Source organism: Anomaloglossus baeobatrachus, chromosome 5 (assembly GCF_048569485.1).
Source record: "Anomaloglossus baeobatrachus isolate aAnoBae1 chromosome 5, aAnoBae1.hap1, whole genome shotgun sequence".
Lineage (NCBI taxonomy): Eukaryota > Metazoa > Chordata > Amphibia > Anura > Aromobatidae > Anomaloglossus > Anomaloglossus baeobatrachus.
This window is the reverse complement of record NC_134357.1, coordinates 56,313,109-56,340,748: the sequence shown is the minus strand read 5'-3', so window position 1 is coordinate 56,340,748 and position 27,640 is coordinate 56,313,109. Positions and strand designations below refer to the sequence as shown.

Sequence of the window (27,640 nt, the reverse complement as noted above, 5' to 3'; positions counted from 1 at the left end):
GGATTCCTGTACGTTGTTTTGGGTACCGAGTTGTGGTATCAGGGTTGATTGATACATGGTGTTGGCCTTGTTATGGGGTGGCCATGGTGTCGTGGCCCGTATTGAAGGGCGATTTAAAAAAAAAAAAAAGAATGACTAAATTGGGATACGGGTAGGTTCGAAGAGATTTGAGGTGGCATGTGCGGTCACCAAGGATGATGGTAGTGTGGTGTAGTAAGGTGAGCTGGTAATGTTGGCTGGTGCATATGGGAGGCTCAGAGCTTAAGTTGATGGATGGAAGGGTTTAACGGTTGGTTTCGGCTTGCAGGTTAGAGAAGCAAGCTTTGGGTGTGTGGGGGGTCCAGGCCACGCAAGGTGTCACGTGGCCTTTCCTGTGGCGGGGGGTAGGTCTGGTCCAGAGGCGGTTTAACGGATAATGTTATTTGATTGGAGAGTCACTTGTAGGATATAGTGGCTCTGATTACAGGGATCTTGCAGGCATGAGGTCCTGCAAGGTTGGAGTATTGATCCGTAGGTGATTAATACCTCATCTCCGGCCTGGTGTGTGTTGCGGCCAGGGATCATGTTTTGGTGGTGGAAGGTGGTTTCTGGACCGGACCTACCCAGGGTTACGTATTGTACTACATACTGTATTATTATGGTATTACCTATTGTTAAATGTTGGGGACGCCCCCTTGTGTTAGTGTGTAAACAATAGGCAATAAAGGGCTGCTGTGGCCAATTCAACCAAGTCTTAAGCAGTGTCGGTGTGTTAATTATACAAGGTAGGGTTAATCGGGAGTAATACAGGAATCAACGACCGGACAAATCCCTCCTGGAACTGTCAAGAAAGCCATGGAACCCATAGGGTGTAGGGACGGCATGACAGTCTGGAGGGTAGGGAGTTGATGGGGTTAATGGTGATATCATAGGAAGGTGGAAGAAGATGATGATTGGTTAGGGAGGGGATTATGGTGGGAGGAAAAGGAGGAGCTGCATGGGTATATAGGAGGAGGTGGGGGTCAGTTACCTTCTCTTGCACTTCCTGGACGACAGCTTCCCACCCACCCTCCCTTCTATTGTGTATTGTTATTATTGTTGTGTTTATATGCATGTATAATTAGTAACTTTTAAAGAGGCTTTATGTAAAAAAAAAAAAAAATAGTGTGAAAAGAAAGGATTGGGGAGAGTGTGTTGTATAAAAATAACAAAAAAAAACAGGACAAAGAAAAGAGAGTATTTCTTTGTGGATTGTGATGTATACTGTTATTTGGGGATTCGTGTAAGTGGGGTGAATACGTTGGTTGGTAAAGTGGGAGTATTTGTGCATTTATATGATGTATATGTGAATGGTCAATATGAATAATATTTATGTCCTTTGTCACAGCAGCGGGGGTAGGTCTGGTCCAGAGGAGCGCTAATGGTTACTGGTGTTTGGATGGAGAGCCATTGGGAAAGGTACAGTGGCTCCGGTTACTGGTGACTTGCAGGTACAAGGTTGTCTGCAGGGTGGAGGTATTGCTCCGTTGGTGATCAATGCCTTATATATGGGTCAGGGTTGTTGCTAAGGGTTATATATTAAAGAGTTGATGGTTTCCGGGGAGTCACAGGTGGGTACAGTGGCTCAGGTGACAGGTACTCGGAATCACAGGGTTTTTTCGTAGGGGTAAGGGATTACTCCTTTGGTGAGTATTACCTCATATATACAGTATATGGGATCGTTGTTATGGTCAGTGATCCTTTTGGTGACATGGTAATCACAAGAGGAGTCAGTAGTTGGGTTTCTGGTTCTGGATCCAAGCGCAGTGCAGGCACAGGGTTCTGCACGGCATGGGGGTTTTGATCCGTAGGTGATTAATACCTCTTATCTCTGGGCTGGTTGCAGCCGGGGATGTTGTTACATTAAAGTCGCTAACAGGCTTTAAGGTTTGAGTTCACAGTTACTGTTACGCACATGGGGGATTGATCCGTAGGTTATTGATGCCTCATTTCTCTGGGCTGGAGGTTTGCGGCCGTGGATAACATGGGGTTGGGGGTGAAGAGTAAGGTTTCAGATTTGAGGCTCAGTTTATAATTGATGCAACTTGGGGGTTTAATCCGTAGGTGATTAATACCTCCGATCTCTGGGTCGGTGTGTTGCGGCCGGGGATCGTGTTCTGTTGGTGGAATATATCTACAGTGGCTTCGGTTACAGGGATCTTGCAGGCATGGGGTCCTGCAAGGTTGGGGTATTGATCTGTAAGTGATTAATGCCTCGTATCTCTGGGTTGGTGTGTTCCAGTTACAGGGATCTTGCAGGCATGGGGTCCTGCAAGGTTGTGGTATTGATCCGTAGGTGATTAATGCCTCGTATCTCTGGGTCGGTGTGTTGCGTCCAGGGATTGTGTTTTGGTTTTTGGAATATGGCATCTGAACTGGATTTGCGGCAGGAGTAGGTTTTGTCCAGAGGCGGTTGACTGGATAAGGTTATTTGATGGAGTCACTTGCAGAATACAGTGGCTTTGGTTACAGGGATCTTGCAGGCATGGGGTCCTGCAAGGTTGGGGTATTGATCCGTAGGTGATTAATGCCTCACATCTCTGGGTCGGTGTGTTGCGGCCAGGGATTGTGTTCTGGTGGTGTAGTATGGCTTCTGGACCGGACTTATGGCGGGGGGTAGGTCTGGTCCAAAGGCAGTTTAACGGATAATGTTATTTGATTGGAGAGTCACTTGTAGGATATAGTGGCTCCGGTTACAGGGATCTTGCAGGTATGAGGTCCTGCAAGGTTGGAGTATTGATCCGTAGGTGATTAATACCTCATCACCGGCCCGGTGTGTGTTGCGGCCAGGGATCATGTTTTGGTGGTGGAAGGTGGTTTCTGGACCGGGCCTACCCAGGGTTACGTATTGTACTACGTACTGTATTATTATGGTATTACCTATTGTTAAATGTTGGGGACGCCCGTTGGACGGCACCCCCTTGTGTTAGTGTGTAAACAATAGGCAATAAAGGGCTGCTGTGGCCAATTCAACCAAGTCATAAGCAGTGTCGGTGTGTTAATTATACAAGGTAGGGTTAATCGGGAGTAATACAGGAATCAACAACCGGACAAATCCCTCCTGGAACTGTCATGACAAATTTACAAAACTTACAATTTTAATTCCAAGAATAAAAAGACTTACAATATAGAAAAAGTCCAGATGATCAGTGTCAGCATTGAGGTTCTTCCTATGGACGTCGTATTCAATGGTCAGCGTCTGATCGCTGTTACAGGATATTTCCTTTGGATGTTTTTGTATCGTCAGAGAGCTTTCAGTTTTAGGCTCATATGGTGGAAGCCACAACACTGATTGTGAAGGACGCTCATGGAAATAATACCTACTGTTCTCAAAATTATCAAAATCCTCATCCTGAATGTCAGATGAAAGACATGCCTGAGAAAAGAAATCACAACTAGGTCTTTAAAATGTTTATATATAATATTACAAATACTTGAAAATATTCCGATTTTGGAGGGACCCTACAAGGATTTATATACCGGTATCTGAAAATTTGGAATAGGTTTGCAAAAGTTTTCTTTGTCTTTAGATGTTGGTCGACTGCATGTAATCCATAAAATGACTCAAAAAAATTAAAATATATATATACATATATTTATTTTATTTTTTTTGCCGATAATATACATTCCTACAGTGCAATGTCATATTCACCCTTGTAGAAGTATTTTGAGCCAAGTTCATTATATCATCCACATGCAAAGTGCCATGTGCAATATCACATGTAAAATAGGAAATCTGGGATTTTGTAGTTAACCACTGTCATTCTGATCCCAGTTAGTCAAAAGTATTAGTTTGTTTCCTTATACTACACATTAACCCCAATTCACTTTCTGGCGATTTTCCGTTTTTTTTTGTTTTTTCTCACCTTTTTCCAAGAGCCACAAATTTTTTTAATTTTTCAGTCAGCACAGTAACAGCTTGTCTTGTTCTTTTGTACTTTTGAATGAAACCATTAATTTTATGCTATAGTGGTATATATATTTTTCCAAGTGCGGTGAAATTGCAAAAAAGTGCAACATCACAATTGTTTGAGGTTTTTTTATCTACCTTGTGCACTACATGGTAAAACTGACCTGGCAGTATGATTCCTTAGATCAGTATGAGTTCGCAGATAACAAACATGTACAGTTTTTTTTTTCCTTCAATTGGCAAAAAAAAACCTCAGACATTTGTCAAAAAAAGGCACTTTTGTCGCCATATTCCGAGAACCGTAACATTCTCATTTTTTGGGATCTGGTGCTACATGCAACAGAATCAGCAAGGCTCAGTACAGCAGAAATGCTGACTTCCTATGAATGCCTGTACGCAGCCGGTGTTCACAGGAAGTTCACTATGACAGTCACATGGGTAATCAGTTGACCCCTGGCTGTCGTGACAACCTATTGGATCTTGGCGATCGTCATGGGGCCGCTGATGGGGGTGAGGAATGACCTGAAACCTATTGAGAACATTTGGAGTACTGACAAGCAAAAAATCTATGAGGATAAGAGGCAGTTCACATCAAAACAGCAGCTTTGGGAGGATAATCTGACATCCTGAAAATAATTTAAGCAAAAACTATCCAAAAACTCACAAGTTCAATGGAAGCAAGAAATATGAGGGTGATTTTAAAGAAGGGGTCCTAAGCTAACATGTAACTTGGCCTGTTAAGGTGTTTTTGATTGAAATGCTTTCAATTTCAGTAAATGCGAAGTCTTAAGGGTACTTTACACGCTGCAATATCGCTAACGATATATCGTCGGAGTTACGTTGTTAGTGACGCACATCCGGCGCCGTTAGCGACATCGCAGCGTGTGACACCAAGGAGCGACGATCAACGATCGCAAAAGCATCAAAAATCATTGCTCGTTGACACGTCTCTCCTTTTCATAATATCGTTGGACATGCATGCCGCTGGTTGTTTGTCGTTCCTGCGGCAGCACACATCGCTATGTGTGACACCGCAGGAACAACGAACATCTCCTTACCTGCATCCACCGGCAATGAAGAAGGAAGGAGGTGGGCAGCATATTCCGGCCGCTCATCTCCGCCCCTCCTCTGCTATTGGGCGGCCGCTTAGTGACGCCGCTGTGACGCAGAACGCACCTCCCCCTTGAAGGAGGGATTGTTCGGTGGTCACAGCGACGTCGCTGAAAAGGTATGTGCGTGTGACGCTGCCGTAGCGATAATGTTCGCTTCGGCAGCGATCACCAAATGTCGCACGAACGACGGGGGCGGGTGCTATCGCGCACAACGTCACTAGCTATCTCTAGCGATGTCGCAGCGTGTAAAGCACCCTTTAATCATCAATATTCAACAAATGACCACTCTTCACAACTTATACAATGTTTGGCAACTCTGTTATGCATAATAATTTGGAACAGTGTATTAGGTTCTTTTTTAGTTTGGAAAAAATACAGTTACCATTTAGAGATTTGTTCTATAAAATGTGATTTATCCTCTAATGGTTGATGATTTGAACATTATACCGACTCATTTGCATCAACCATTTAGAAAATCTGAGACAAATATCATTTGCATAATACTTTGGAAGAGGGTGTAAAGGTGCAATTGTCTCCCAGCACCTTACAAGGACTTGAATGTACGGAATGAAATAAGGGTTCAGGTCAGCTGTATTTTGCTTATTACAGGAATATTCATTGTGAAACCTCTAGTTTTGACCATTTGACATGTTCTATTTTGGACACAAGTTAAGACCCTCTATAATTGTTATATAGAAGGGTTATAGTGCACTTCTGAACAGTTTATCCCATTTTTTTTTTTAAATCTCTGTGAATTCCGTATCCGTGAAAATTGTTGATTGTACAATTTTTTCTAGCTATTGTGGATGCTGTTGGATCCAACTACCAGAGCTGATCTATACTTAGATGTAACAATCTTCCAACTTACCTTTACAAGTGTGTACGATTCCCATTCTGCGGTGTTGAGTGTGATCTCTGCTATTCCATTGGCGTCTGTCACCAGTTTTATAGTTGTCACATTAGAAGACTCTTCTTCATGTACATATATGGTTATGTCTTCATTAACTTTGGGTTCTCCCATCTCATTTTTGGCTTGAACCTAAGAGTGAGTAAAGCAACCAGCTGAGAAAACCCATGTCATCATGTCCCCTTATGATTCTTCACTTTTCCAATTACAAAGTGAATTCACCTCTATCACCTCTGGTCAAAGGTATCCACAGAAAATTAACCTGGTGTAGTTGACGTGAAACTGTGAGCACATTAATGGGATCAAAAATGGTCACCATAACTGCCAAAGTATAGGAGCATATTCTGACAATCTGGAGCTTTTATGCAGCCTAATATATGCACAATAGAAATAGGTGGCTTTTATATATATTTTTATATAAACTTTATGAGACCTGTGATATAGCCTTCCTGTTTTCTACTTTATCTACACCACATCCTATATAGTCGCAGTCACTTGCCATATATATGTGTGTATATATATTTCTGTATACTGAGACTTTCTCCTGACTACGTTCATTTTAAACAGTTTGGGTGATTCACGGGGACCTCATGTATTTTTCCCGGATCTATGCTTCTTAACTCTTTTCTACATGTACTTGTAATTATATTTATTGAAATTATTAAATTTTTGCACGCAAATACTCTGTTCTCTTTGTGCATATATTAGTCGTTTGGAGTGTGCTGTCTCTGGGACATTCTGGTGGGTTAAATCATACCCCTTACCAGTATCATAGTATCATAGTTTTTAAGGTTGAAGGGAGACTCTAAGGCGGGCTTTGCACACTACGACATCGCAGGCCGATGCTGCGATGCCGAGTGCGATAGTGCCCGCCCCCGTCGCAGCAGCGATATGTGGTGATAGCTGGCGTAGCGAAAGTTATCGCTACGCCAGCTTCACACACACACTCACCTGCCGTGCGACGTCCCTGTGGCCGGCGACCCGCCTCCTTGTTAAGGGGGCGGGTCGTGCGGCGTCACTGCGACGTCACACGGCAGGCGGCCAATCTGAGCGGAGGGGCGGAGATGAGCAGGATGTAAACATCCTGCCCACCTCCTTCCTTCCGCATATCCTACGGAAGCCGCAGTGAGGCCGGTAGGAGACGTTCCTCGCTCCTGCGACTTCACACACAGCGATGTGTGCGGCCACAGGAGCGAGGAACAACATCGGACCATTGCGTCAGCGTAATTATGAATTACGCCGACGCTGTACCGATGATACGATTACGACGCTTTTGCGCTCGTTAATCGTATCATCCAGCCTTTACACACTGCGATGTCGCATGCGATGCCGGAAGTGCGTCATTTTCAATTTGACCCCACCGACATCGCACCTGCGATGTCGCAGTGTGCAAAGTGCCCCTAAGTCCATCTAGTTCAACCCGTAGCCTAACATGTTGATCCAGAGGAAGGCAAAAAAAACCCAATGTGGCAAACAAGTTCCAATGGGGAAAAAATTTCCTTCCTGACTCCACATCCGGCAATCAGACTAGTTCCCTGAATCAATACCCTGTCATAAAATCTAATATACATAACTGGTAATATTAAATTTTTCAAGAAAGGCATCTAGGCTCTGCTTAAATGTTAGTAGTGAATCACTCATTACAACATCATGCGGCAGAGAGTTCCATAGTCTCACTGCTCGTACAGTAAAGAATCCTCGTCTGTGATTATGATTAAACCTTCTTTCCTCAAGACGTAGCGGATGCCCCCGTGTTCCAGTCGCAGGCCTAGGTGTAAAAAGATCTTTGGAAAGGTCTCTGTACTGTCCCCTCATATATTTCTACATTGTGATTAGATCCCCCCTAAGCCTTCGTTTTTCCAAACTAAATAACCCCAAGTTTAATAACCTGTCTTGGTATTGCAGCCCACCCATTCCTCTAATAATCTTGGTGGCTCTTCTCTGCACCCTCTCCAGTTCAGCTATGTCCTTCTTATATATCGGTGACCAGAATTGTACACAGTATTCTAAGTGCGGTCGCACTAGTGACTTGTACAGAGGTAGAAGTATATTTTTTTCATGAACACTTATACCTCTTTTAATACATCCCATTATTTTATTAGCCCTGGCAGCAGTTGCCTGACACTGGCCACTAAAGTGAAGTTTACCATCCACCCATACACCCAAGTCTTTTTCTGTGTCTGTTTTACCCAGTGTTCTACAATTAAGTACATAATCATAAATGTTATTTCCTTTACCCAAGTGCATGACCTTACATTTATCTACATTAAACTTCAATTGCCACTTCTCAGCCCAATCCTCCAATTTACATAAATCTCCTTGTAATATAAAATTATTCTCCTCTGTATTGATTACCCTGCAGAGTTTAGTATCATCTGCAAATATTGAAATTCTACTCCGCATGCCCCCAACAAGGTCATTTATAAATATGTTGAAAAGAAGCGGGCCCAATACTGACCCCTGTGGTACCCCACTATGTATGACCCTTCTGAGACCATAGGTTTAACCATGAGGCTTTTTGTTTGGATACTTTTATGCAGCCTGCAGGTACTAATAGATTTTTTAAATAAAGTAGGTTTAAATGGAATCTGAAAGACCCAAAATGGCAAGTAATACTGCATAAGCATTTATATAGGGAATTAGCCCCTATAAAAGTCAAAGCAGACATATATAGTTGAACTTAATATTTGCTGAAAAATCTACTTTTATTCAAAAGGCTAAGTTAGCCTGGCCTATACTTCAACACACTGTTATTCTTTCCTATTTGCATATTAAACATTGCTCCGTTGCTCACTGGAGGGGTGCAGGGGCTCATTTTCATTGTCAGTGTGGGTACGCACGCAACGTGGCTGTGGCAGTATTCTGACGCCTGGTTTCTGCCCAATATCTTTAGGGGATTCCAAGATCACAAATCTCCACAGTGTGATCATCTCATATTTCGATCGGCTCTTTCAATGATGTATAAATCTATTGTGACTTCAAACAAAGCATTTTCACTCTTTTAAACTATAAAAGGATTATCTTGCTTTTCTTTTACCTTACCTTGCAATGATATGGAGAGCCTTGAACGTAAAAACTTTTACATTCCTTAAATTCAATCAATTTTGCTTGTTTGCCTTGCACAGAAGTTGATGCTATTTCACTATGACCTAAAATAAAAAATACAATTTTTGGAGGGAAGGAGAACAAACTTTGTCCATATCTTATAACTAGTAACATATGATGTATTCATTAATATAATTTACGTTTATGGCAAAATCAGTTATGATTTATAATCTATATTTGTTTTCGCTTAATCCTGTCAGCAACACAACATAAGGAGAATTGCTCCACCCTATGAGCTGATGAGACAGGTGGAATTTTCGATTGTAGTTAGAGCCCTAAATAAGATCGCGGCCATAATCAGTGAGGTCAGAATGCACACCCTGTTCCACACATGCAGAGAGCACAAAAGGGTATAAACGTCCGGGGCAGAAGCAACAACCTACTACCCAAGCTCACAGGAGTCCTTAGTTCATAGATATTAGCTATGTGAACTGTAGGGAAAGAGTGCCCTAAACATACCTAAAATATTTTATTATATCTTTTCATGGGACAACACTGAAGATCTGACACTTTGATACAATGTACAGTAGTCAGTGTGCAGCTTTTATAACAGTGTAAATTTGGTGTCCTCTAAATAACGCAACATACAGACATTAATGTCAAAACCGCTTGCAACAAATAGGAGTACACCCCTAATTGAAAATAGCCAAATTGCGCCCTATCGGGCATTTTTTCCTCCCCGCTGTCATGGGACTCAATAGTGTTACAAGGTTTCAGGTGTGAGTGGTGAGAAGGTATTTTACATTCAGTGTTATCGCTCACACACTCTCTCATTGTTACGGTTGCTGCGAGCACTGGAGACTAAGTCCAGATTTCTTGCTACTGCACATGTGCGAGCGCTGGAGACTAAGTCCAGATTTCTTGCTACTGCACATGTGCGAGCGCCGGAGACTAAGTCCTATCTTGGAGCCATTGCACATGTGCGGGTGACATCATCGCTGACACGAGGTCACATGTCTCTGACACCTTCTATGCCGATTGGTCGCTGGTCATGTGCTTGTGACGCCTTGCTCGGTGATAGGCCAGCATGACGTCACTCCTGTCGTTCTGGCAGCGGATTGTCCTCCATCTTGGATGAGGCACAGAGTCTATATAAGACCCTGACACATGCCGCATGGCGCTCAGTCCTCTTGGTTCATGCATAAGAGTAGACGCTCTGTGCGCGTTCCTCTAGGCATTCCTCTGTCTATGCTAGGTGAGCGCTACCGGCAGGGTAGCGTTCTTATACCTTACAGCTTCGGCTGCTGTCCGTATCCTTACCTCTTAGGGGAGCGGACATAGGCAGGTGCCTAAGGCACATGGTCTGGCTGGGCCTTGTGATTCGACTCGTAGGTGGACGTTGCCGCTAGGGTAACGTTCCTTATACTGCGTCTGGCAGTTGTTCGTATCCTCGCACACTAGGGGAGCGAACAGAGACATGTGACCTCGTGTCAGCGATGATGTCACCCGCACATGTGCAATGGCTCCAAGATAGGACTTAGTCTCCGGCGCTCGCACATGTGCAGTAGCAAGAAATCTGGACTTAGTCTCCAGCGCTCGCACATGTGCAGTAGCAAGAAATCTGGACTTAGTCTCCAGCGCTCGCACATGTGCAGTAGCAAGAAATCTGGACTTAGTCTCCAGTGCTCGCAGCAACCGTAACACTCATACTGGTCACTGGAAGTTCAACATGGCTGGAAAAGAATTGTTGCTTTACATAAAGATGGCCTAGGCTATAAAAACATTACCAACACCCTGAAACTGAGCTGCAGCATGGTGGCCAAGACCATACAGCAAGTTAACAAGATAGGTTCCACTCAGAACAGGCCTCGTCATAGTCGACCGAAGAAGTTGACTGCACGTGCTCATCATCGTATCCAGAGGTTGTCTTTTCAAAATAGATGTATAAGTGCTCCCAGTATTGCTGCAGACATTATAGGGATGGGGGGTCCGCCTGTCAGTGCTCAGACTATACGCTGCACACTGCATCAAATTAAGCGGGCTTTACACGCTACGAGATCGCTACAGCAATGGGGTCACGAATTTTGTGATGCACATCCGGCCGCTGTAGCAATCTCGTTGTGTGTGACGTCTAGGAGCGATTTTGAATCATTGCAAAACGTCCAAAATCGCTCCTCGTTGACATGGGGGTCCCTTCTCAAATATGACGCCAACCAGGAGTAAAATGACAAGTGTCTGAAGCAGAGAATGATCTCCTCCCTTTGGAATCTAGGTCGCAGGTCAGTATTCCAACCCCAAACACACCTCCAAAATGACCACTGCCTTGCCAAAAAAAGTGCTCTACTGGCCAAGCATCTCCAGGCCTAAACCCTATTGAATATCTGTAAAGCCTCCGCAAATGAAAGGTGGAAGAGCGCAAGGTCACTAACAGTCACCAGATCCGTGATGTCGTCATGGAGGATGGAAGAGGATCCAGTGGATCCTGTGAATGCTCTAGTGAACTCCATGCCCAAGAGATTCGAGGCAGTGCTGGAAAATAATAGTGGCCACACAAAATATTGACAATCTGAGCACAGTTTGGCCATTTTCACTTAGGCAACAAAAAGAGGGGGAGCCAGCACTGCTTGAGAATGGCATGCAAACAATTAAAAGGGAAAATTCACATATTTTTCCAACTGTACTATACTGCAAAATGAGATTTTTAGCAAATGATTGATCAATATTGGTCCTACTCTAGATTTAATATTTACATTGTGCCATGCGGCCTCCTAAATTCATTAAAAGCAGAACCATATTGAAGCAACACATATACCTGTAACATTTCAGAAACCGCTTCCATGTTTTCAAGGAAAGGCATGCCATTCTCAAGCAGTGCTGGCTCCCTCCCTTTTCTATTGCTTACTGGTCCGGTGGCTGACTCCCACCATGCCTGGTTTGGTTTGAAATTTCCTTCTGCTTTTATCAAAATTATACATTGTGTCTGTTCACATTCAACCACCTCCCCCTTGTCCACGTCCACAGGCTTTAGTAATTAAGCACCTTATACTTAGACCTGTTCCGCCTTCATTCATGGACCCTGGTCTGGCACTGTAAGGGCCAGTTCTGACATTGTCCCGGCGTGTGTGGCGTTCACTGCACATGCTGGGACCTGGATTGCCTTCATTCGCAGTTGCCTTTCCTTATTATGACAACTACTTTGCTTGAACAATTAAGCTGCGGCCACATAGTCATGAATACAAGTGAATCTCATGACACTTGGCTCCCACTCTGCTGGATAAGCCAAGTATCATACGACTGTCACGCCACTGTGATGCGATTCTGCGATCGCAGCACAGCTGCGGATGACAGGGTGGGAGCTGCAGAGGAGAGGGAGGGACTAATCTCCCTACTTCCTCCATAATCAGCTGATGTGATTCTTGCACTGCACTCGCATTCCACCGGTGTAATGCAAGTGCAATGTGATGATTCTCTCCCACCCATAGACTTGTCTATGACACAACTGCACCAGGTTAGTGCACCTAATTTTATTATTTCTAACTCCACCGGATAAGACACCATCTGCGCCACCCCTTTCTTTGTCATTTCAGTTTCACTACGTAATGAAAAATTCTTGGAAGATAGATGGGTGAAAGTAATTTCCCGTTATGTTGTGGCTGAATTTCCTCCCACAAAACAAACTACACCTGCAGGATAGATGAATCCTAATATACAGTTTACTTAAAGGGGGTCTCTCACCTCCAAAATGCATTTTATATGAGCTGTACAGTGACATAGGGAACCTCACACATGTAAAAATCAGACAAGCACTGCACCTGTAGCCAGGACCCTGTGCAGTTTAGAAGGCTAGGCACCCCAGGCCCCAATGTATCACGTGACATGAATGCTATTGATTTATCATGTGATAAGTCTAAGGCTTTACACACCGGTGCTCTGGTGCACATCTGCAGATGCAAGTGTGCCATGCAATTTTTTTCCCTTATGTACAATAGCACTATACATAATAGAAAGGATTGAAAATTAATTGCGGACACTTCAAATAAAAGGGGGACGTAAGTATATGGGATTTGTTAGAAACTGTCTGTGACGCCACCCATGGTGTGTGGTGAGATGTAGCACCACCGCTGCTGTTATGGGGTGCCTGGGAAGATGTGATGGCAGCTGGATGTTAACCCCTCCGTGGGTGGGGATGGATGCCCCGGGGCCCAGTGTTGTGCAGGGTTGCAGGGATCAGCACACTTACAGTTCGGTTGTCCTGGTGCTGGATGAGGTTGCACTAATGTATGGAGTCAATAAACACACAGTTCTTTTGGTAAACCAAGGTGATGGTGGACGGCCTCCGCAGACGGGTGTATCTAGTCCCACACCCGAGCTGGTGATCAATGTCCCTTTCCTCTGCACTTCTGTAATTTTTTAGTGATGGACTTCCCGGTGTGTAACGCAGGAGTCCGCTCCCGGTCTTTTGGTTGGGAGCCGTGCCCGTCAGACGCTGACCTGTGGGATCTACTGAGCCCTGGCCGATGCCCTATCCCTCTCGGTTGGTGGTTGTCTACTTTTCGGGACTTAGGTTGGGACAGGACCTAAAATCCTGCCCTTAATTGGTTAATTAGCTAGGCCGTTGGTGCTGGTCTGGCTTCAGGGTCCAAGTACCCCCTTTGTGCACGGTTTCCGGGTCAGTTCTCCGGTGTGGGTACCGGTGGGCTACAACCCTGCCCCGGTCCACCTCGGATCTCCGGCAGCCGTCTTCCCGTCTCCTGCTGGCACTGACCACCGTCTGCCACCTAGCCAGTACGCCGGGGCTCCAACCCCGACGCCTGTCAGCTTGAGCTTCAGACCTTGACAGCCTGAGCTCCACCTTCACTCCACTCCAAACTTGACTAAAACTGTTTTCCCGCCCCGGGTTCTCCAGACCCCTATGTGGGCATTCTCCATTCGCCTGGTTCCGCCCACTGGTGTGTCTGTCCTTCCCTGAGGGGGTGACTAGGGTTTCAGGTCAGCTGCTTTAACCCTGTGTGGGAGAGGTGTTGTGCGGGGGCCTAAAACTGTGTGACTACCTGGTTTTGCCAGGGCGTCACATTGACATCCCCTATATAAAGTATGAGCCCACATGAAAATCCCTTATATACAATATGAGCCTTTATTTAGCTCCCTATTAGAGATGAGCGAACCGGTCCCGGTTCGGCTCGAGGCCGGTTCGCCGAACGGAGGTCCCGTTCGAGTTCGGCTCGTCGAACGTTCGACGAACCGAACTCGAACTGCATAGGAAACAATGGCAGGCAATCACAAACACAGAAAAACACCTAGAAAACACCCTCAAAGGTGTCCAAAAGGTGACAAACAACTCAAACACATGGTAAAGTGACAAGGACATATACTCATGCGAAAACAAAACAGCTGGACAAGGAAAAAGAGGAGGACACAGATATATGAGTATATGCAAGGAAACATCGATTCCATTATTGTGCAACTTGAGCCCTGCTCATTTTAGGCTTCCAATCTTGATGAATTGCCTGAGCTCGCCACGTACGCCTTGGGGATCTTGTCATGTCCTGCAGCCAGCATTCTCTCGGAACCTGTCTTCAGTGCTGCTGGGGGACTGCTGGCAGATAAGCACACGTGTCTGTCCACTGACAATGTGGACATGGCTCTCAGAGGACTTTTCTTCCCCTGGGTCAGCCAGGGGACGGGAAAGGCACGCGTATTTTTGAGAGTGCTTCATGCAAAGCATCTTTTTCTTTTTCGAAAGGGGGCTCAACCGATGCCAGGCAAGTGGGGTGTGTGTGGCCCAGTTAGTGGAAACGAGGGAGACTGTGGTTGGAGTCCCCTCGCTGTGTTTCTAAAAGAACCAAGATGAACAAGTCATGGCTCTCAGAGGACTTTTCTTCCCTTGGGTCAGCCAGGGGACGGGAAAGGCACGCGTATTTTTGAGAGTGCTTCATGCAAAGCATCTTTTTCTTTTTCAAAAGGGGGCTCAACCGATGCCAGTCAAGTGGGGTGTGTGTGGCACAGTTAGTGTAAACGAGGGAGACTGTGGTTGGAGTCCCCTCGCTGTGTTTTACATGCTTTTAGAAGGGCATGACATGGCTTGGAGGTTGACTTTCAGCATCTGCAAACTGTTGGCTACCAAAATGCTGCCTTTCCAACAACTGTGGTTATAGACAATGAGGAACATACTGATGAAGATGAGACGCAGATACCCGATTGGGATGACAACTTAAATATTCGGTCAGGGCAAGAAGAGGCTCGGTCTGAGGGGGAGGGGAGTGCAAACACAACAATTGATGATGAAGTTCTAGATCCCACCTACTGTCAACCCACAGTCAGACACTCGAGGAGGTCAACAGAGGCGGTGGAGGAGGATGCAACCGACGACGAAGTAACCTTGCGCCTTCCTGGACACAGTCGGAGTACTGGTAGCACGTCTACAACTGCATCCTCAGCCACCACTCTGCCTCTGAGCATTATTCGGGGTGGATCAACAGGTCGCATGGCCTCTAAGCCTTGCCTAGCCTGGTCCTTTTTTGACATAAAAAATGAATCGCCCAAATTATGTCATCTGTAACATTTGGCATGGTTATCTTAGTAGAGGTCAAAACCTCAGCAGTTTGACAACTTCTTCCATGAATCGTCACATGAATAAATATCATATGGCCTGGTGGGAAGCTCACCGTGCTGCAATGCGGCCTAGCGGAGCCAACCATCCACCGCCTGCCCCTTCCAGTGCATCCGTGCGCTCGTCATCTTCTAGGACTGTGGGGACAGCTGTCACACCTGTTTTTCCACCCACAACTTCCACCACTGTAACCGCAACAGGCAGTTTGCTTGGTAGGTCGTCAGTTGGTTTGGAAGGGGAAACAAGTGATTGTGTACAGCTCTCTCAAACATCGATAGCACCAACGTTGGATGAAGGCAACATCATGTCTCCGCCTGCACTTTCTTCACAAACCTGCATTTTTCCAGGGACACCCTACTCAACACCGTCTACACACAGCAGCCAGATCTCTGTCCCTCAGATGTGGTCAAATAAAAGGCCACTTCCTGCGACCCATGACAAAGCTAAGAGGTTGACTCTATCCCTCTGTAAGCTGTTGGCTACCGAAATGCTGCCTTTCCGCCTAGTGGACACACAGGATTTTAGAGACCTTATGTCTGTCGCTGTGCCCCAGTACCAGATGCCTAGTCGCCACTACTTCTCTAAGAAAGGTGTGCCCGCGCTACACCAGCATGTCGCACACAACATCACCGCTTCCTTGAGAAACTCTGTGTGTGAACGGGTGCATTTCACCACTGATACTTGGACCAGTAAGCATGGACAGGGACGTTACATGTCGCTGACTGGCCACTGGGTAACTATGGTGATAGATGGTGAAGGGTCTGCTGCACAAGTCTTGCCGTCCCCACGACTTGTGTGTCAATCCTCTGTCTGTCCAAGTTCCGCCACTGCTTCTGCATCCTCCACCTCATCTGGGTCCTCCACCTCCGCCCCAAGCCTGCCTGGTCAGGCCACCAGCGTTCTCACTGCGCAGAAGGAATCACGCACCCCTCATTACTATGCTGGCAGCAGAGCGCAACGGCATCAGGCGGTCTTTAGCTTGACATGTCTTGGGAATAAGAGTCACACAGCTGAGGAGTTGTGGTCAGCTCTGCGGTCCGAGTTTAATAAATGGTTGTCTCCACTCAACCTGCAGCCTGGTAAGGCCGTGTGCGACAATGCTGCAAACCTGGGTGCGGCCCTTCGCCTGGGCAAGCTGGCACACGTGCCTTGTATGGCTCACGTGTTTAACCTTGTTGTCCAGCAATTTTAACCCACTATCACGGCCTAGATGGGCTTCTGCACAGGGCATGGTCACTCTCTGCTCACTTCTGCGTTTAAACGCCGCAGCTGACTTGACTTGCATTGCTCCAGAAGTCTTTCAGCCTGCCGGTTCATCACCTGAAATGCGATGTATCGACACGCTGGAATTCGACTCTCCACATGATACAGTGACAGCACCACCGAGCCCTGGTGCATTACGTCATGACGTATAGCCTAGGCCAATGAGATGCAGAGGTGGGGCAGATTACACTGCTAGAGTGGTCTCAGATCAAGGACCTATGCACCCTTCTGCACAGTTTCGACATGGCGACGAATATGTTTAGCGCTGACAATGCCATTATCAGCATGACGATTCCAGTCATTTACATGCTGGAGCACACGCTAAACACTATTCGGAGTCAGGGGGTGGGACAACAGGAAGGGGAGGAACTACAGGAGGATTCATATGCGCAAGACACAACAACATCACCAAGGTCCAGACGTTCATCATCACCAAGGCGCCAGGCATGGGACCATGGGGGACAGGGATCAACAAGGGCGCATGGTAGCAGGCGAGATGTTGAGGAAGGTGCAGGAGGACATGAAGATATGGAGGACGAACTGTCCATGGACATGGAAGACTCAGCAGATGAGGGGGACCTTGGTCAAATTTCAGTTGAAAGAGGTTGGGGGGAGATGTCAGGAAGAAAGAACGGTTAGCACCTCTATGCCACAAACACAGCGTGGACTTGGTCCGCATGGCTGCGCAAGACACATGAGTGCCTTCTTGTTGCACTACCTCCAACATGACCCTCGTATTGTCAAAATTAGAAGTGATGATGACTACTGGCTTGCCACACTATTAGATCCCCGGTACAAGTCCAAATTTTGTGACATAATTCCAGCCATAGAAAGGGACGCACTTATGCAGGAGTATCAGCAGAAGCTGTTACTCGATCTTAGATCCGCTTTTCCACCAAACAACCGTGCAGGTGCAGGGAGTGAATCTCCCAGTTGTAACTTGACAAACATGGGACGGTCTCGTCATCTTCAACAGTCTACACGTACCAGTAGGACCGTATCTGGTGCTGGTAACAGCAATTTAATGGAATCTTTTCATAATTTTTTTAGACCGTCCTTTGCAAGGCCACCAGAGACAACAAGTCTGACACATAGTCAACGGCTGGAGAGGATGATACAGGAGTATCTACAAATGAACATCGATGCCATGACTTTGCAAATAGAGCCTTGCTCATTTTGGGCTTCAAATCTAGAAAAATGGCCAGAGCTATCCAGTTACGCCTTGGAGATTTTGTTGTGTCCAGCTGCCAGCGTTGTCTCTGAACGTGTCTTCAGTGCTGCTGGGTGTGTGCTGACAGATAAGCGCACGCGTCTGTCCAGTGACAATGTGGACAGACTGACGTTCATCAAAATTAAGAAATCATGGATCCAGAATGAATTTACAACCCCTGTGTCATCCTGGGGAGAGTAAATGCTTGTGGATTTGGAATGTGCTTGATGCAAATCTAGCTGTGAAGTGTACAACTATGGCACAACTGCTGCTACTGAATGGGTGGGTGTGTGTGGGGCACAATTTTTGGAAAAAAGGGAGGCTCCGCTTGGAGTAACCCTTGCTTACATTGTTTTTAAAAGGAGCCAAGATGACCAAGTCATGGTTCAGCAAAGACTTTATCTACCTACCCCGGTGTCATGCTGGGGACGGTTAATTATGGCGTATTTTTGAATGTGCTTGATGCAAATCAAAACATCCTGTTTGCAACTAGGGCACAAGTGCTGCCACTGATGGGGTGTCTGTGTGCCCAATTTTTGGAAAAAAGGGAAACTCCGCTTGGAGTAACCCTTGCTTGCTGTGTTTTTTAAAAATGATACAAGATGAACAGATCTGAAGGCAAGATGAAGGCAACATCATGTCTCCGCCTGCACTTTCCTCACAAACCTGCATTTTTCCAGGGACACCCTACTCAACACCGTCTACAGACAGCAGCCAGATCTCTGTCCCTCAGATGTGGTCAAATAAGAGGCCACTTCCTGCGACCCATGACAAAGCTAAGTGGTTGACTCTATCCCTCTGTAAGCTGTTGGCTACCGAAATGCTGCCTTTCCGCCTAGTGGACACACAGGATTTTAGAGACCTTATGTCTGTCGCTGTGCCCCAGTACCAGATGCCCAATCACCACTGCTTCTCCAAGAAAAGCATGCCCGCGCTACACCAGCATGTCGCACACAACATCACCACTTCCTTGATAAAATCTGTGTGCGACAGGGTGCATTTCAACACAGATACTTGGACCAGTAAGCATAGACAGGGTCATTACATGTCACTGACTGGGCACTGGCAAACTATGGTGAGAGATGGAGAAGGGTCTGCTGTACAAGTCTTGCCGTCCCCACGAGTTGTTTCAATCCTTGTTCTGTATGTAGAAGTTAATACACTGCTTCTGCCTCTTCAACCTCGTGTGGGTCCTCCACCTTGGCGCAAACACTGTGTGGTCAGGCCACCCTTCCTTGCAACTGCGCACAAGGACTACCACACACCTCCTTACTATGCTGGCAGCAGAGCTCAATGCCATCAGGCGGTCAAAGTTTTACTTTGAAATGTATGGGAAATGTGAGTCACACCGCTATTCCAGAGAATAGTAGTCAGGCAGGGTCAAAACATTAATTGAGGAACAGGAACAGAATGGGACTGCCAGGACTTAATCAGAAAACAAGCAGAGGTGAAATGCGGATCGGCCAACAAGGTACATAAACAGCAAGCAGGAAAAGTAGTCAGGTAACAAGCACACAAAATCATAAAACTGAACTGGGGGTAAAATTAACCAGAGGTTCATAGCTATGTCTGGCAGTGGTCTGCAGACAGGATGTGCATAAAAAAGGGTGTGGTGTCTTCCCATTGGTTGTAGCTGAATGATGGTATTTCATCTGTGAGATACCCACCAGCTACATTCAGCCAGAGATTCTGCATCTGTCAAGGTAATGCAGCCCAGTGGGTGAGCATAACCTGCGTCCACCTGCGCCGCTGGCATCGACTCCTCTCCCATCATCAGCACTATTCATGAAAGGAACACGTTGTCACCTGGCGACCGGAGTACAAATTGACGGAGCGGACTCCGTTGGTGACTTAACAGCCGTGTGCGGCAATGATGCAAACCTGGCTGCGGGCCATCCTCAGGGCAATGTGACACACGTGCCTTGTATGGCTCACGTGTTGAACCAAATTCTCCAGCAATTTTTAAAACACCATCACGGCCTACATGGCCTTGTGCAGCGTGCACGCTCGCTATGTGCTCACTTCCATCGTGCGCACACAGCAGCTCAACAACTTTCATCACTCCGGAAGTCTTAGGGTCTGGCAGTTAAACGCCGGAAATGCGATGTTCCGACACGCAGGAATTGGAATCTGCACATGTTGCAGCGTGTGTGGCAGCAACGCAGAGCCCTGCTGAAATACGGTATGACATATAGCCTGGGATAACTTGATCAAGAGGTGGTGCAGATCACGCTGCTGGAGTGGTGTCAGATCAAGGACCTATGCACCCTTCTACACAGTTTACAAATGTCGACGAAGATGTTTAGCACTGGCAATGTCATTCTCAGCGTGACAATTCTGGTCATCTACATGATGGAGCACACTGTAATTATTATTCGGAGTCAGGTGTTGGGACAAGAGGAAGGGGAGGAAGTACAGGAGGAGTCATATGCGGAAGGGATAACAAGATCTATGAGGTCCAGATGGTCAGCGACACCTATGCGGCATTCATGGTGAGGGAGAGGGATTAACAAGGGCGCATAGTATCAGCAAAAAGTGTTGATGAAAGTGCAGGAGCCCATGAAGAAATGGAGGACGAACTGGCGATGGGCATGGAAGACTCAGCAGATGAGTGAGAGCTTGCTCACATTTCGGTTGTGCGAGGTTGTGGGGAGAGGGCAGAGGAAGGATGCACGATTCTCACCTCTCTGCCACCAACACACCAAGGACTTGGTCCTCCTGGATGCACAAGACACATGAGCGCCTTCTTGCTGCACTACCTACATGACCCTCGGATTGTATGAATTTGAAGTAATCCTGAATACTGGGTTGCCACACTGTTAGATCCCCGGTACAAGACAAAATTTGGCGAACTAATTCCTGCCATAGAAATGGACGCACGTATACAGGAGTATCTGCAGAATGTGGTACGCAATCTTAGATCTACTTTTCCACTAAACACCAGTGCTGCACAGAGTGAATCTCAACGCTTTGTCATGGATAGGAGGAAATGGTCTTTTACTTGTCCACAGCGGAGGGACCGAGGGATGGCTGCTGTGCTGAGATGGCGTTGAGTACGGTGTCCCTGCACAGTTGCACTTTTGGTCATATACAAAATGAGTTGAAAAAGGACAGATGCTGGTGGAAAGGGGAACAGGTGTGTTGGAAAGGGGAAAAATGTTTTGGTCCGTGGATTTGGTGGTTAAGCAAAAGTAACATTTGCTGAAGAAACACCATCTGTTACAGTGGGACTGGCAGATTTGGATAAAGTGGTATATAATCTGTGACCGCTATATAACGAAAATTAATAAGAAAAGAAAGAGAAAGGTATATATCCCCATCAGCAGTCAGTGTCCACCGTGCTCCCAGTTGGAAAAGGAGAGGTTGGCAACTGGAAGGTTTGGTGGAGGATACAGAGCTGTGTGGCTATGAAACTAATAGTAGCCTGAACCGAGTTAGACGCCGTTCGGATCTGGAGACTGTGAGCCCTGTTAGCGTCACAGGGTCCACATGCCCACCCAGCCCAGGAACTCCCTGTTAACAACACAGGGGCCATTGAGTACGCTGACCGTGTGCGTAGGGGCACACCTGTGGACAGCAGGCGCATCAGCAGCAGCAGGCCTGTTAATGCCACTGGGCTGCACAAGCAGGACTGGTAGGACAGGAGCTGGTCTTAACCGTTCTGCGTTACCAACTGTGGTGGTGGCCTGCATCGTCACCCTATCCCTGCCTACCTCTGGCCTAAAGCCGCAATGGGTTCAACACATGGAGGTGTGCTCTTTCGGAGCATAATAGAAGACTGCGCACCTCCTTGTTGGCTCCAGCCCCTTTTATAACCTGGGTCCGCCCCAAACCAGGGTGAACCACAATGCACCTCCTGGAGACAAAAGTAGAGTGACACGTCATGAGTGGCATAACTAGCGTCCTATTTGGAACCGCAACTTCAATGATGACCTCATGGCTGCCATGACCCAAACACCTCACCAGTCATCGTTTGACCATCAATAATGCGGTGACAAGTCATAGGTGTGGGCCTCTGCAAGCCATTTGGGAGGACACCTGATGCCCTGTGGTCTATATGGGACCCCCACATCAGGGCCAGGGCCAAAGAGTTCATTACCGGACCTAGTCTCTGATGCAGGAAGTGCCTGAGCATGCTCAGTAGCATGAAATATAGTCTCTGAAAAAAGACTATCAGCTTTAGCATGGTGTCTAGGCACAAAACAGGACTTAGACCCGGCACGGAATGCAAGCACCTGTGCAAAGAGGCTTTTCACACTTAGTGTGGGAGCATGCGCTGTATCCCGAAAAGAAGACTTAGCGTCAGGAATAACACAGTCAGGCTGAGCATACTCACTAGGCGAAACACTGTAATTATGCTGCAGCTGGGGTACATCGGCACACGCATGCGCACTAGCTGCCTCTCCACACTTAGACGTGGAGGGGAAATTGATCTTGGAGATGCTGTCTATGAACAGAAGGAAAAGCTAAAGGAAGCCTGACTTTCTATCCCTCCGAATTATGAAATGCAGCAATGAATTCCATGAGTTTGCTATAACATTAGCGTAGCAAAATGTGCATGAGGGTGTCATGTAGAGGTGCTAGAAATAGCTTGTCACCAGTGGGGCACTAATGGAATACAACAGCCAGTTCTATGATGCCACTAAATGGCAGTATTTTGTGCTATCATTATAGCTTATTAAAAACAGAGCAGGAGGGTGTCATGCAGAGGTGCTGCACATAGATTTGCAGTAGTGTGAATAGACAAAAGTACAATAGCCACGTTTAGGATGCCACTAGGTACACTGAGTGTTTGCTAGTATAATGGCTTAGTTTAAAAAAGTTTGAGTGTGCAATGCAGGCAGACGTGCTGCAAATATCTTTACAATTGTGTGAATAGACAAAAGTACAATAGCCACGTTTAGGATGGCACTAGGTACACTGAGTGTTTGCTAGTATAATGGCTTAGTTAAAAAGAGTTGTAGTGTGCAATGCAGGCAGACGTGCTCTGCAAATGTCTTTGCACTAGTGGGACTATAGCAAAGTCCAATAGCCACGTATAGGATGCCACTAGGTACACTGAGTGTTTGCTAGTATAATGGCTTAGTTTAAAAAAGTTTGAGTGTGCAATGCAGGCAGACGTGCTGCAAATATCTTTACAATAGTGTGAATAGACAAAAGTACAATAGCCACGTTTAGGATGCCACTAGGTACACTGAGTGTTTGCTAGTATAATGGCTTAGTTAAAAAGAGTTGTAGTGTGCAATGCAGGCAGACGTGCTCTGGAAATGTCTTTGCACTAGTGGGACTATAGCAAAGTCCAATAGCCACGTATAGGATGCCACTAGGTACACTGAGTGTTTGCTAGTATAATGGCTTAGTTTAAAAAAGTTTGAGTGTGCAATGCAGGCAGACGTGCTGCAAATATGTTTACAATAGTGTGAATAGACAAAAGTACAATAGCCACGTTTAGGATGCCACTAGGTACACTGACTGTTTGCTAGTATAATGGCTTAGTTTAAAAAAGTTTGAGTGTGCAATGCAGGCAGACGTGCTGCAAATATCTTTACAATAGTGTGAATAGACAAAAGTACAATAGCCACGATTAGGATGCCACTAGGTACACTGAGTGTTTGCTAGTATAATGGCTTAGTTTAAAAAAGTTGGAGTGTGCAATGCAGGCAGACGTGCTGCAAATAACGTTCCAATACTGTGAATAGACAAAAGTACAATAGCCACGTTTAGGATGCCACTAGGTACACTGAGTGTTTGCTAGTATAATGGCTTAGTTAAAAAGAGTTGTAGTGTGCAATGCAGGCAGACGTGCTCTGCAAATGTCTTTGCACTAGTGGGACTATAGCAAAGTCCAATAGCCACGTATAGGATGCCACTAGGTACACTGAGTGTTTGCTAGTATAATGGCTTAGTTTAAAAAAGTTGGAGTGTGCAATGCAGGCAGACGTGCTGCAAATATCTTTACAATAGTGTGAATAGACAAAAGTACAATAGCCACGTTTAGGATGCCACTAGGTACACTGAGTGTTTGCTAGTATAATGGCTTAGTTTAAAAAAGTTTGAGTGTGCAATGCAGGCAGACGTGCTGCAAATATCTTTACAATAGTGTGAATAGACAAAAGTACAATAGCCACGTTTAGGATGCCACTAGGTACACTGAGTGTTTGCTAGTATAATGGCTTAGTTTAAAAAAGTTTGAGTGTGCAATGCAGGCAGACGTGCTGCAAATATCTTTACAATAGTGTGAATAGACAAAAGTACAATAGCCACGTTTAGGATGGCACTAGGTACACTGAGTGTTTGCTAGTATAATGGCTTAGTTATCATGAGTTGTAGTGTGCAATGCAGGCAGACGTGCTCTGCAAATGTCTTTGCACTAGTGGGACTATAGCAAAGTCCAATAGCCACGTATAGGATGCCACTAGGTACACTGAGTGTTTGCTAGTATAATGGCTTAGTTTAAAAAAGTTGGAGTGTGCAATGCAGGCAGACGTGCTGCAAATATCTTTACAATAGTGTGAATAGACAAAAGTACAATAGCCACGTTTAGGATGCCACTAGGTACACTGAGTGTTTGCTAGTATAATGGCTTAGTTTAAAAAAGTTTGAGTGTGCAATGCAGGCAGACGTGCTGCAAATATCTTTACAATAGTGTGAATAGACAAAAGTACAATAGCCACGTTTAGGATGCCACTAGGTACACTGAGTGTTTGCTAGTATAATGGCTTAGTTTAAAAAAGTTTGAGTGTGCAATGCAGGCAGACGTGCTGCAAATATCTTTACAATAGTGTGAATAGACAAAAGTACAATAGCCACGTTTAGGATGGCACTAGGTACACTGAGTGTTTGCTAGTATAATGGCTTAGTTATCATGAGTTGTAGTGTGCAATGCAGGCAGACGTGCTCTGCAAATGTCTTTGCACTAGTGGGACTATAACAAAGTCCAATAGCCACGTATAGGATGCCACTAGGTACACTGAGTGTTTGCTAGTATAATGGCTTAGTTATAATGAGTTGGAGTGTGCAATGCAGGCAGACGCGCTCTGCAAACGTCTTTGCACTAGTGGGACTATAGCAAAGTCCAATAGCCACGTATAGGATGCCACTAGGTACACTGAGTGTTTGCTAGCATAATGGCTTAGTTATAATGAGTTGGAGTGTGCAATGCAGGCAGACGCGCTCTGCAAATGTCTTTGCACTAGTGGGACTATAGCAAAGTCCAATAGCCACGTTTAGGATGCCACTAGGTACACTGACTGTTTGCTAGTATAATGGCTTAGTTTAAAAAAGTTGGAGTGTGCAATGCAGGCAGACGTGCTGCAAATATCTTTACAATAGTGTGACTAGACAAAAGTCCAATAGCCACGTATAGGATGCCACTAGGTACACTGACTGTTTGCTAGTATAATGGCTTAGTTAAAAAGAGTTGTAGTGTGCAATGCAGGCAGACGTGCTCTGCAAATGTCTTTGCACTAGTGGGACTATAGCAAAGTCCAATAGCCACGTATAGGATGCCACTAGGTACACTGAGTGTTTGCTAGTATAATGGCTTAGTTATAATGAGTTGGAGTGTGCAGAGGACAGGAGGGTACAGTGGCAGGATTGTGGGTATGGGTAGAGGAATGGAAGCCTGCCTTTCTATTCCCTCCTAATGGTGAAATGCAGGGAGGAAATCCCTGACCTTGGCTGCACAGACGCTGGCGCTGTTTTCAGGACCTGTCACCTATGGCTCTCTGACCCTGCCGGTTTGAGCCCTTAAAAGGACTGCTAGAAAGTGCTCTCCCTAAGCTGTCTATCGCTGTGTATGCAGCGCATACAGCTGTATCGGCGATAGGACTCAGGAGGACGGAGCTGCGACAGTGATGTCTGACACCAAAGACGCAGAAGAGATAATGGCGTCCTGGAGGAAAATGTCCGGTTTTATAATGCAGGGACATGTGACATGGACATCCTATCACACATGCCGTTGCTTCTCTGGCTAAAAGTCCACTTAGCTGTGTGTGTGTCTGGGATTGGCTGACATGCTGGCCCTCCCCACTACACGCGCGCGCTTAGGGAAGGAAGACAAGGAAAAAAAAAAAAAAATGGCGATCGCCATTATAGAAACAGCAGTGATCTGAAGGCGCTGTTCACGCACACTATACACTGAAATGTCATAATAGTGTGATTCACAGAGTGACTTACATTATTACAGCGGAAACCAAGCTAGGATTTAGCTGTTTTTTTGCTGCTAGAACCGTTCTCGAACGTTTCTAGAACTATCGAGCTTTTGCAAAAAGCTTGAGTTCTAGTTCGATCTAGAACAGGCCCCAAAATCACTCGAGCCTAGAACTGGAGAACCTCGAACCACGAACCGCGCTCAACTCTACTCCCTATACACAGGATGGGCTTCCACACATACCAGGTACAGTGGGAACCCTCACATAGCCCCCTATACACAGTATGAGCCCTCACAAAGCCCAATATATAAAAAATGAGCCTTCACATTGCCCACTATATGCAGTAGGAGCCCTTACATAGCCCCCTATATACAGTAGTAGCCCCCACATAGATCCTTATATACAGTATGAGCCCCCACATAGCCCCCTATATATAAGATGAACCCCACGTAGTCTTCTATATACAGTCTGAGCTTTTACATTAGCTCTCTAGTTAATATCTTAGGCACTGTATAACTACCATGTATGTAGCTAGTATAAGTTTTATAGGCGCTAACTACCCTATATCACTGTGTAGCTTGTTTCAAAGTATTTTGGGGGTAACAGAATCACTTTAATGTGAAGGTATGTTTGTTCTTAAGTGTCCTTACCGTTGCACCCCCTGTTTCCCACCTCTCACTTACCTGTGGTGCCTTCTGTCAGTTTCGATTTGATTTTTAAAAATGTAGTCATTATGTCAGTTGTAAAATTAAAATTTCCAAGCTCAATATCTTTGGAGAAACATCCATTGTTGTCAGTCTACAAAGAAATCATTCATATATGTTAATCAACAGGGAATATCACAGGGGCATTGTTGTTACGTTCTACATAGTGTAAAAGGTTTCTGCAATTTCTATTGTGAAGTTTTAGGTCCGCAATACATGCTGCTCTTAAGGGAATCTTTCACCCTTATGTGTTTTTTTTTAGTTATTAATATGGGCATACAGGTGACATAGAGGTGAACTTAGCCATACCTGTATGCCTCCTGGATGAGGGGTTGTTTGGCTAAAATCCCCTTTTATATCTTCTATCTTCCGGGCTATGGGGCATGTGCTGCCTAAAAGATAAGCCTGCTTCCGGTCCACACACGCCAAGATGCAGTTTAGATGGGATGTTTGGACAATAGATGCGGGTTTGGTGCTGGAATTTATGCACCAAATTCCTGCAACAAATCTGCATCTCCTGGCTAAAAAAAACAACTTCAAAATGTGATTCAGTTTTGATGAGAATTTTTGTTGGAAGATGCAGTATTGGTGCAGGAATTTGGTGAATAAATTTCAGCAAAGGATTTTTTCGGTGTTTGTGTTTATTTCTTTTCCCTTACAGGATTAGTAATAGGGAGGTCTCATAGATGCCTCCCATTACTAATCAAG

General features: G+C 45.7%; 1 protein-coding gene across 1 annotated transcript in view; it reads right to left on the bottom strand.

Annotated features, from left to right (window-relative positions):
* LOC142312622 (alpha-2-macroglobulin-like protein 1) overlaps positions 1–27,640 on the bottom strand; it is a 238,807-nt gene that overhangs the window by 148,483 nt on the left and 62,684 nt on the right. Inside the window, exons 9-12 of the mRNA XM_075351617.1 lie at positions 26,912–27,026; positions 8,990–9,096; positions 5,909–6,079; positions 3,143–3,394 (exon numbers count right to left, since the gene is read on the bottom strand). Coding sequence (XP_075207732.1) covers positions 3,143–3,394; positions 5,909–6,079; positions 8,990–9,096; positions 26,912–27,026 — 645 coding nt within the window. The remainder of the gene's footprint in view (positions 1–3,142; positions 3,395–5,908; positions 6,080–8,989; positions 9,097–26,911; positions 27,027–27,640) is intronic.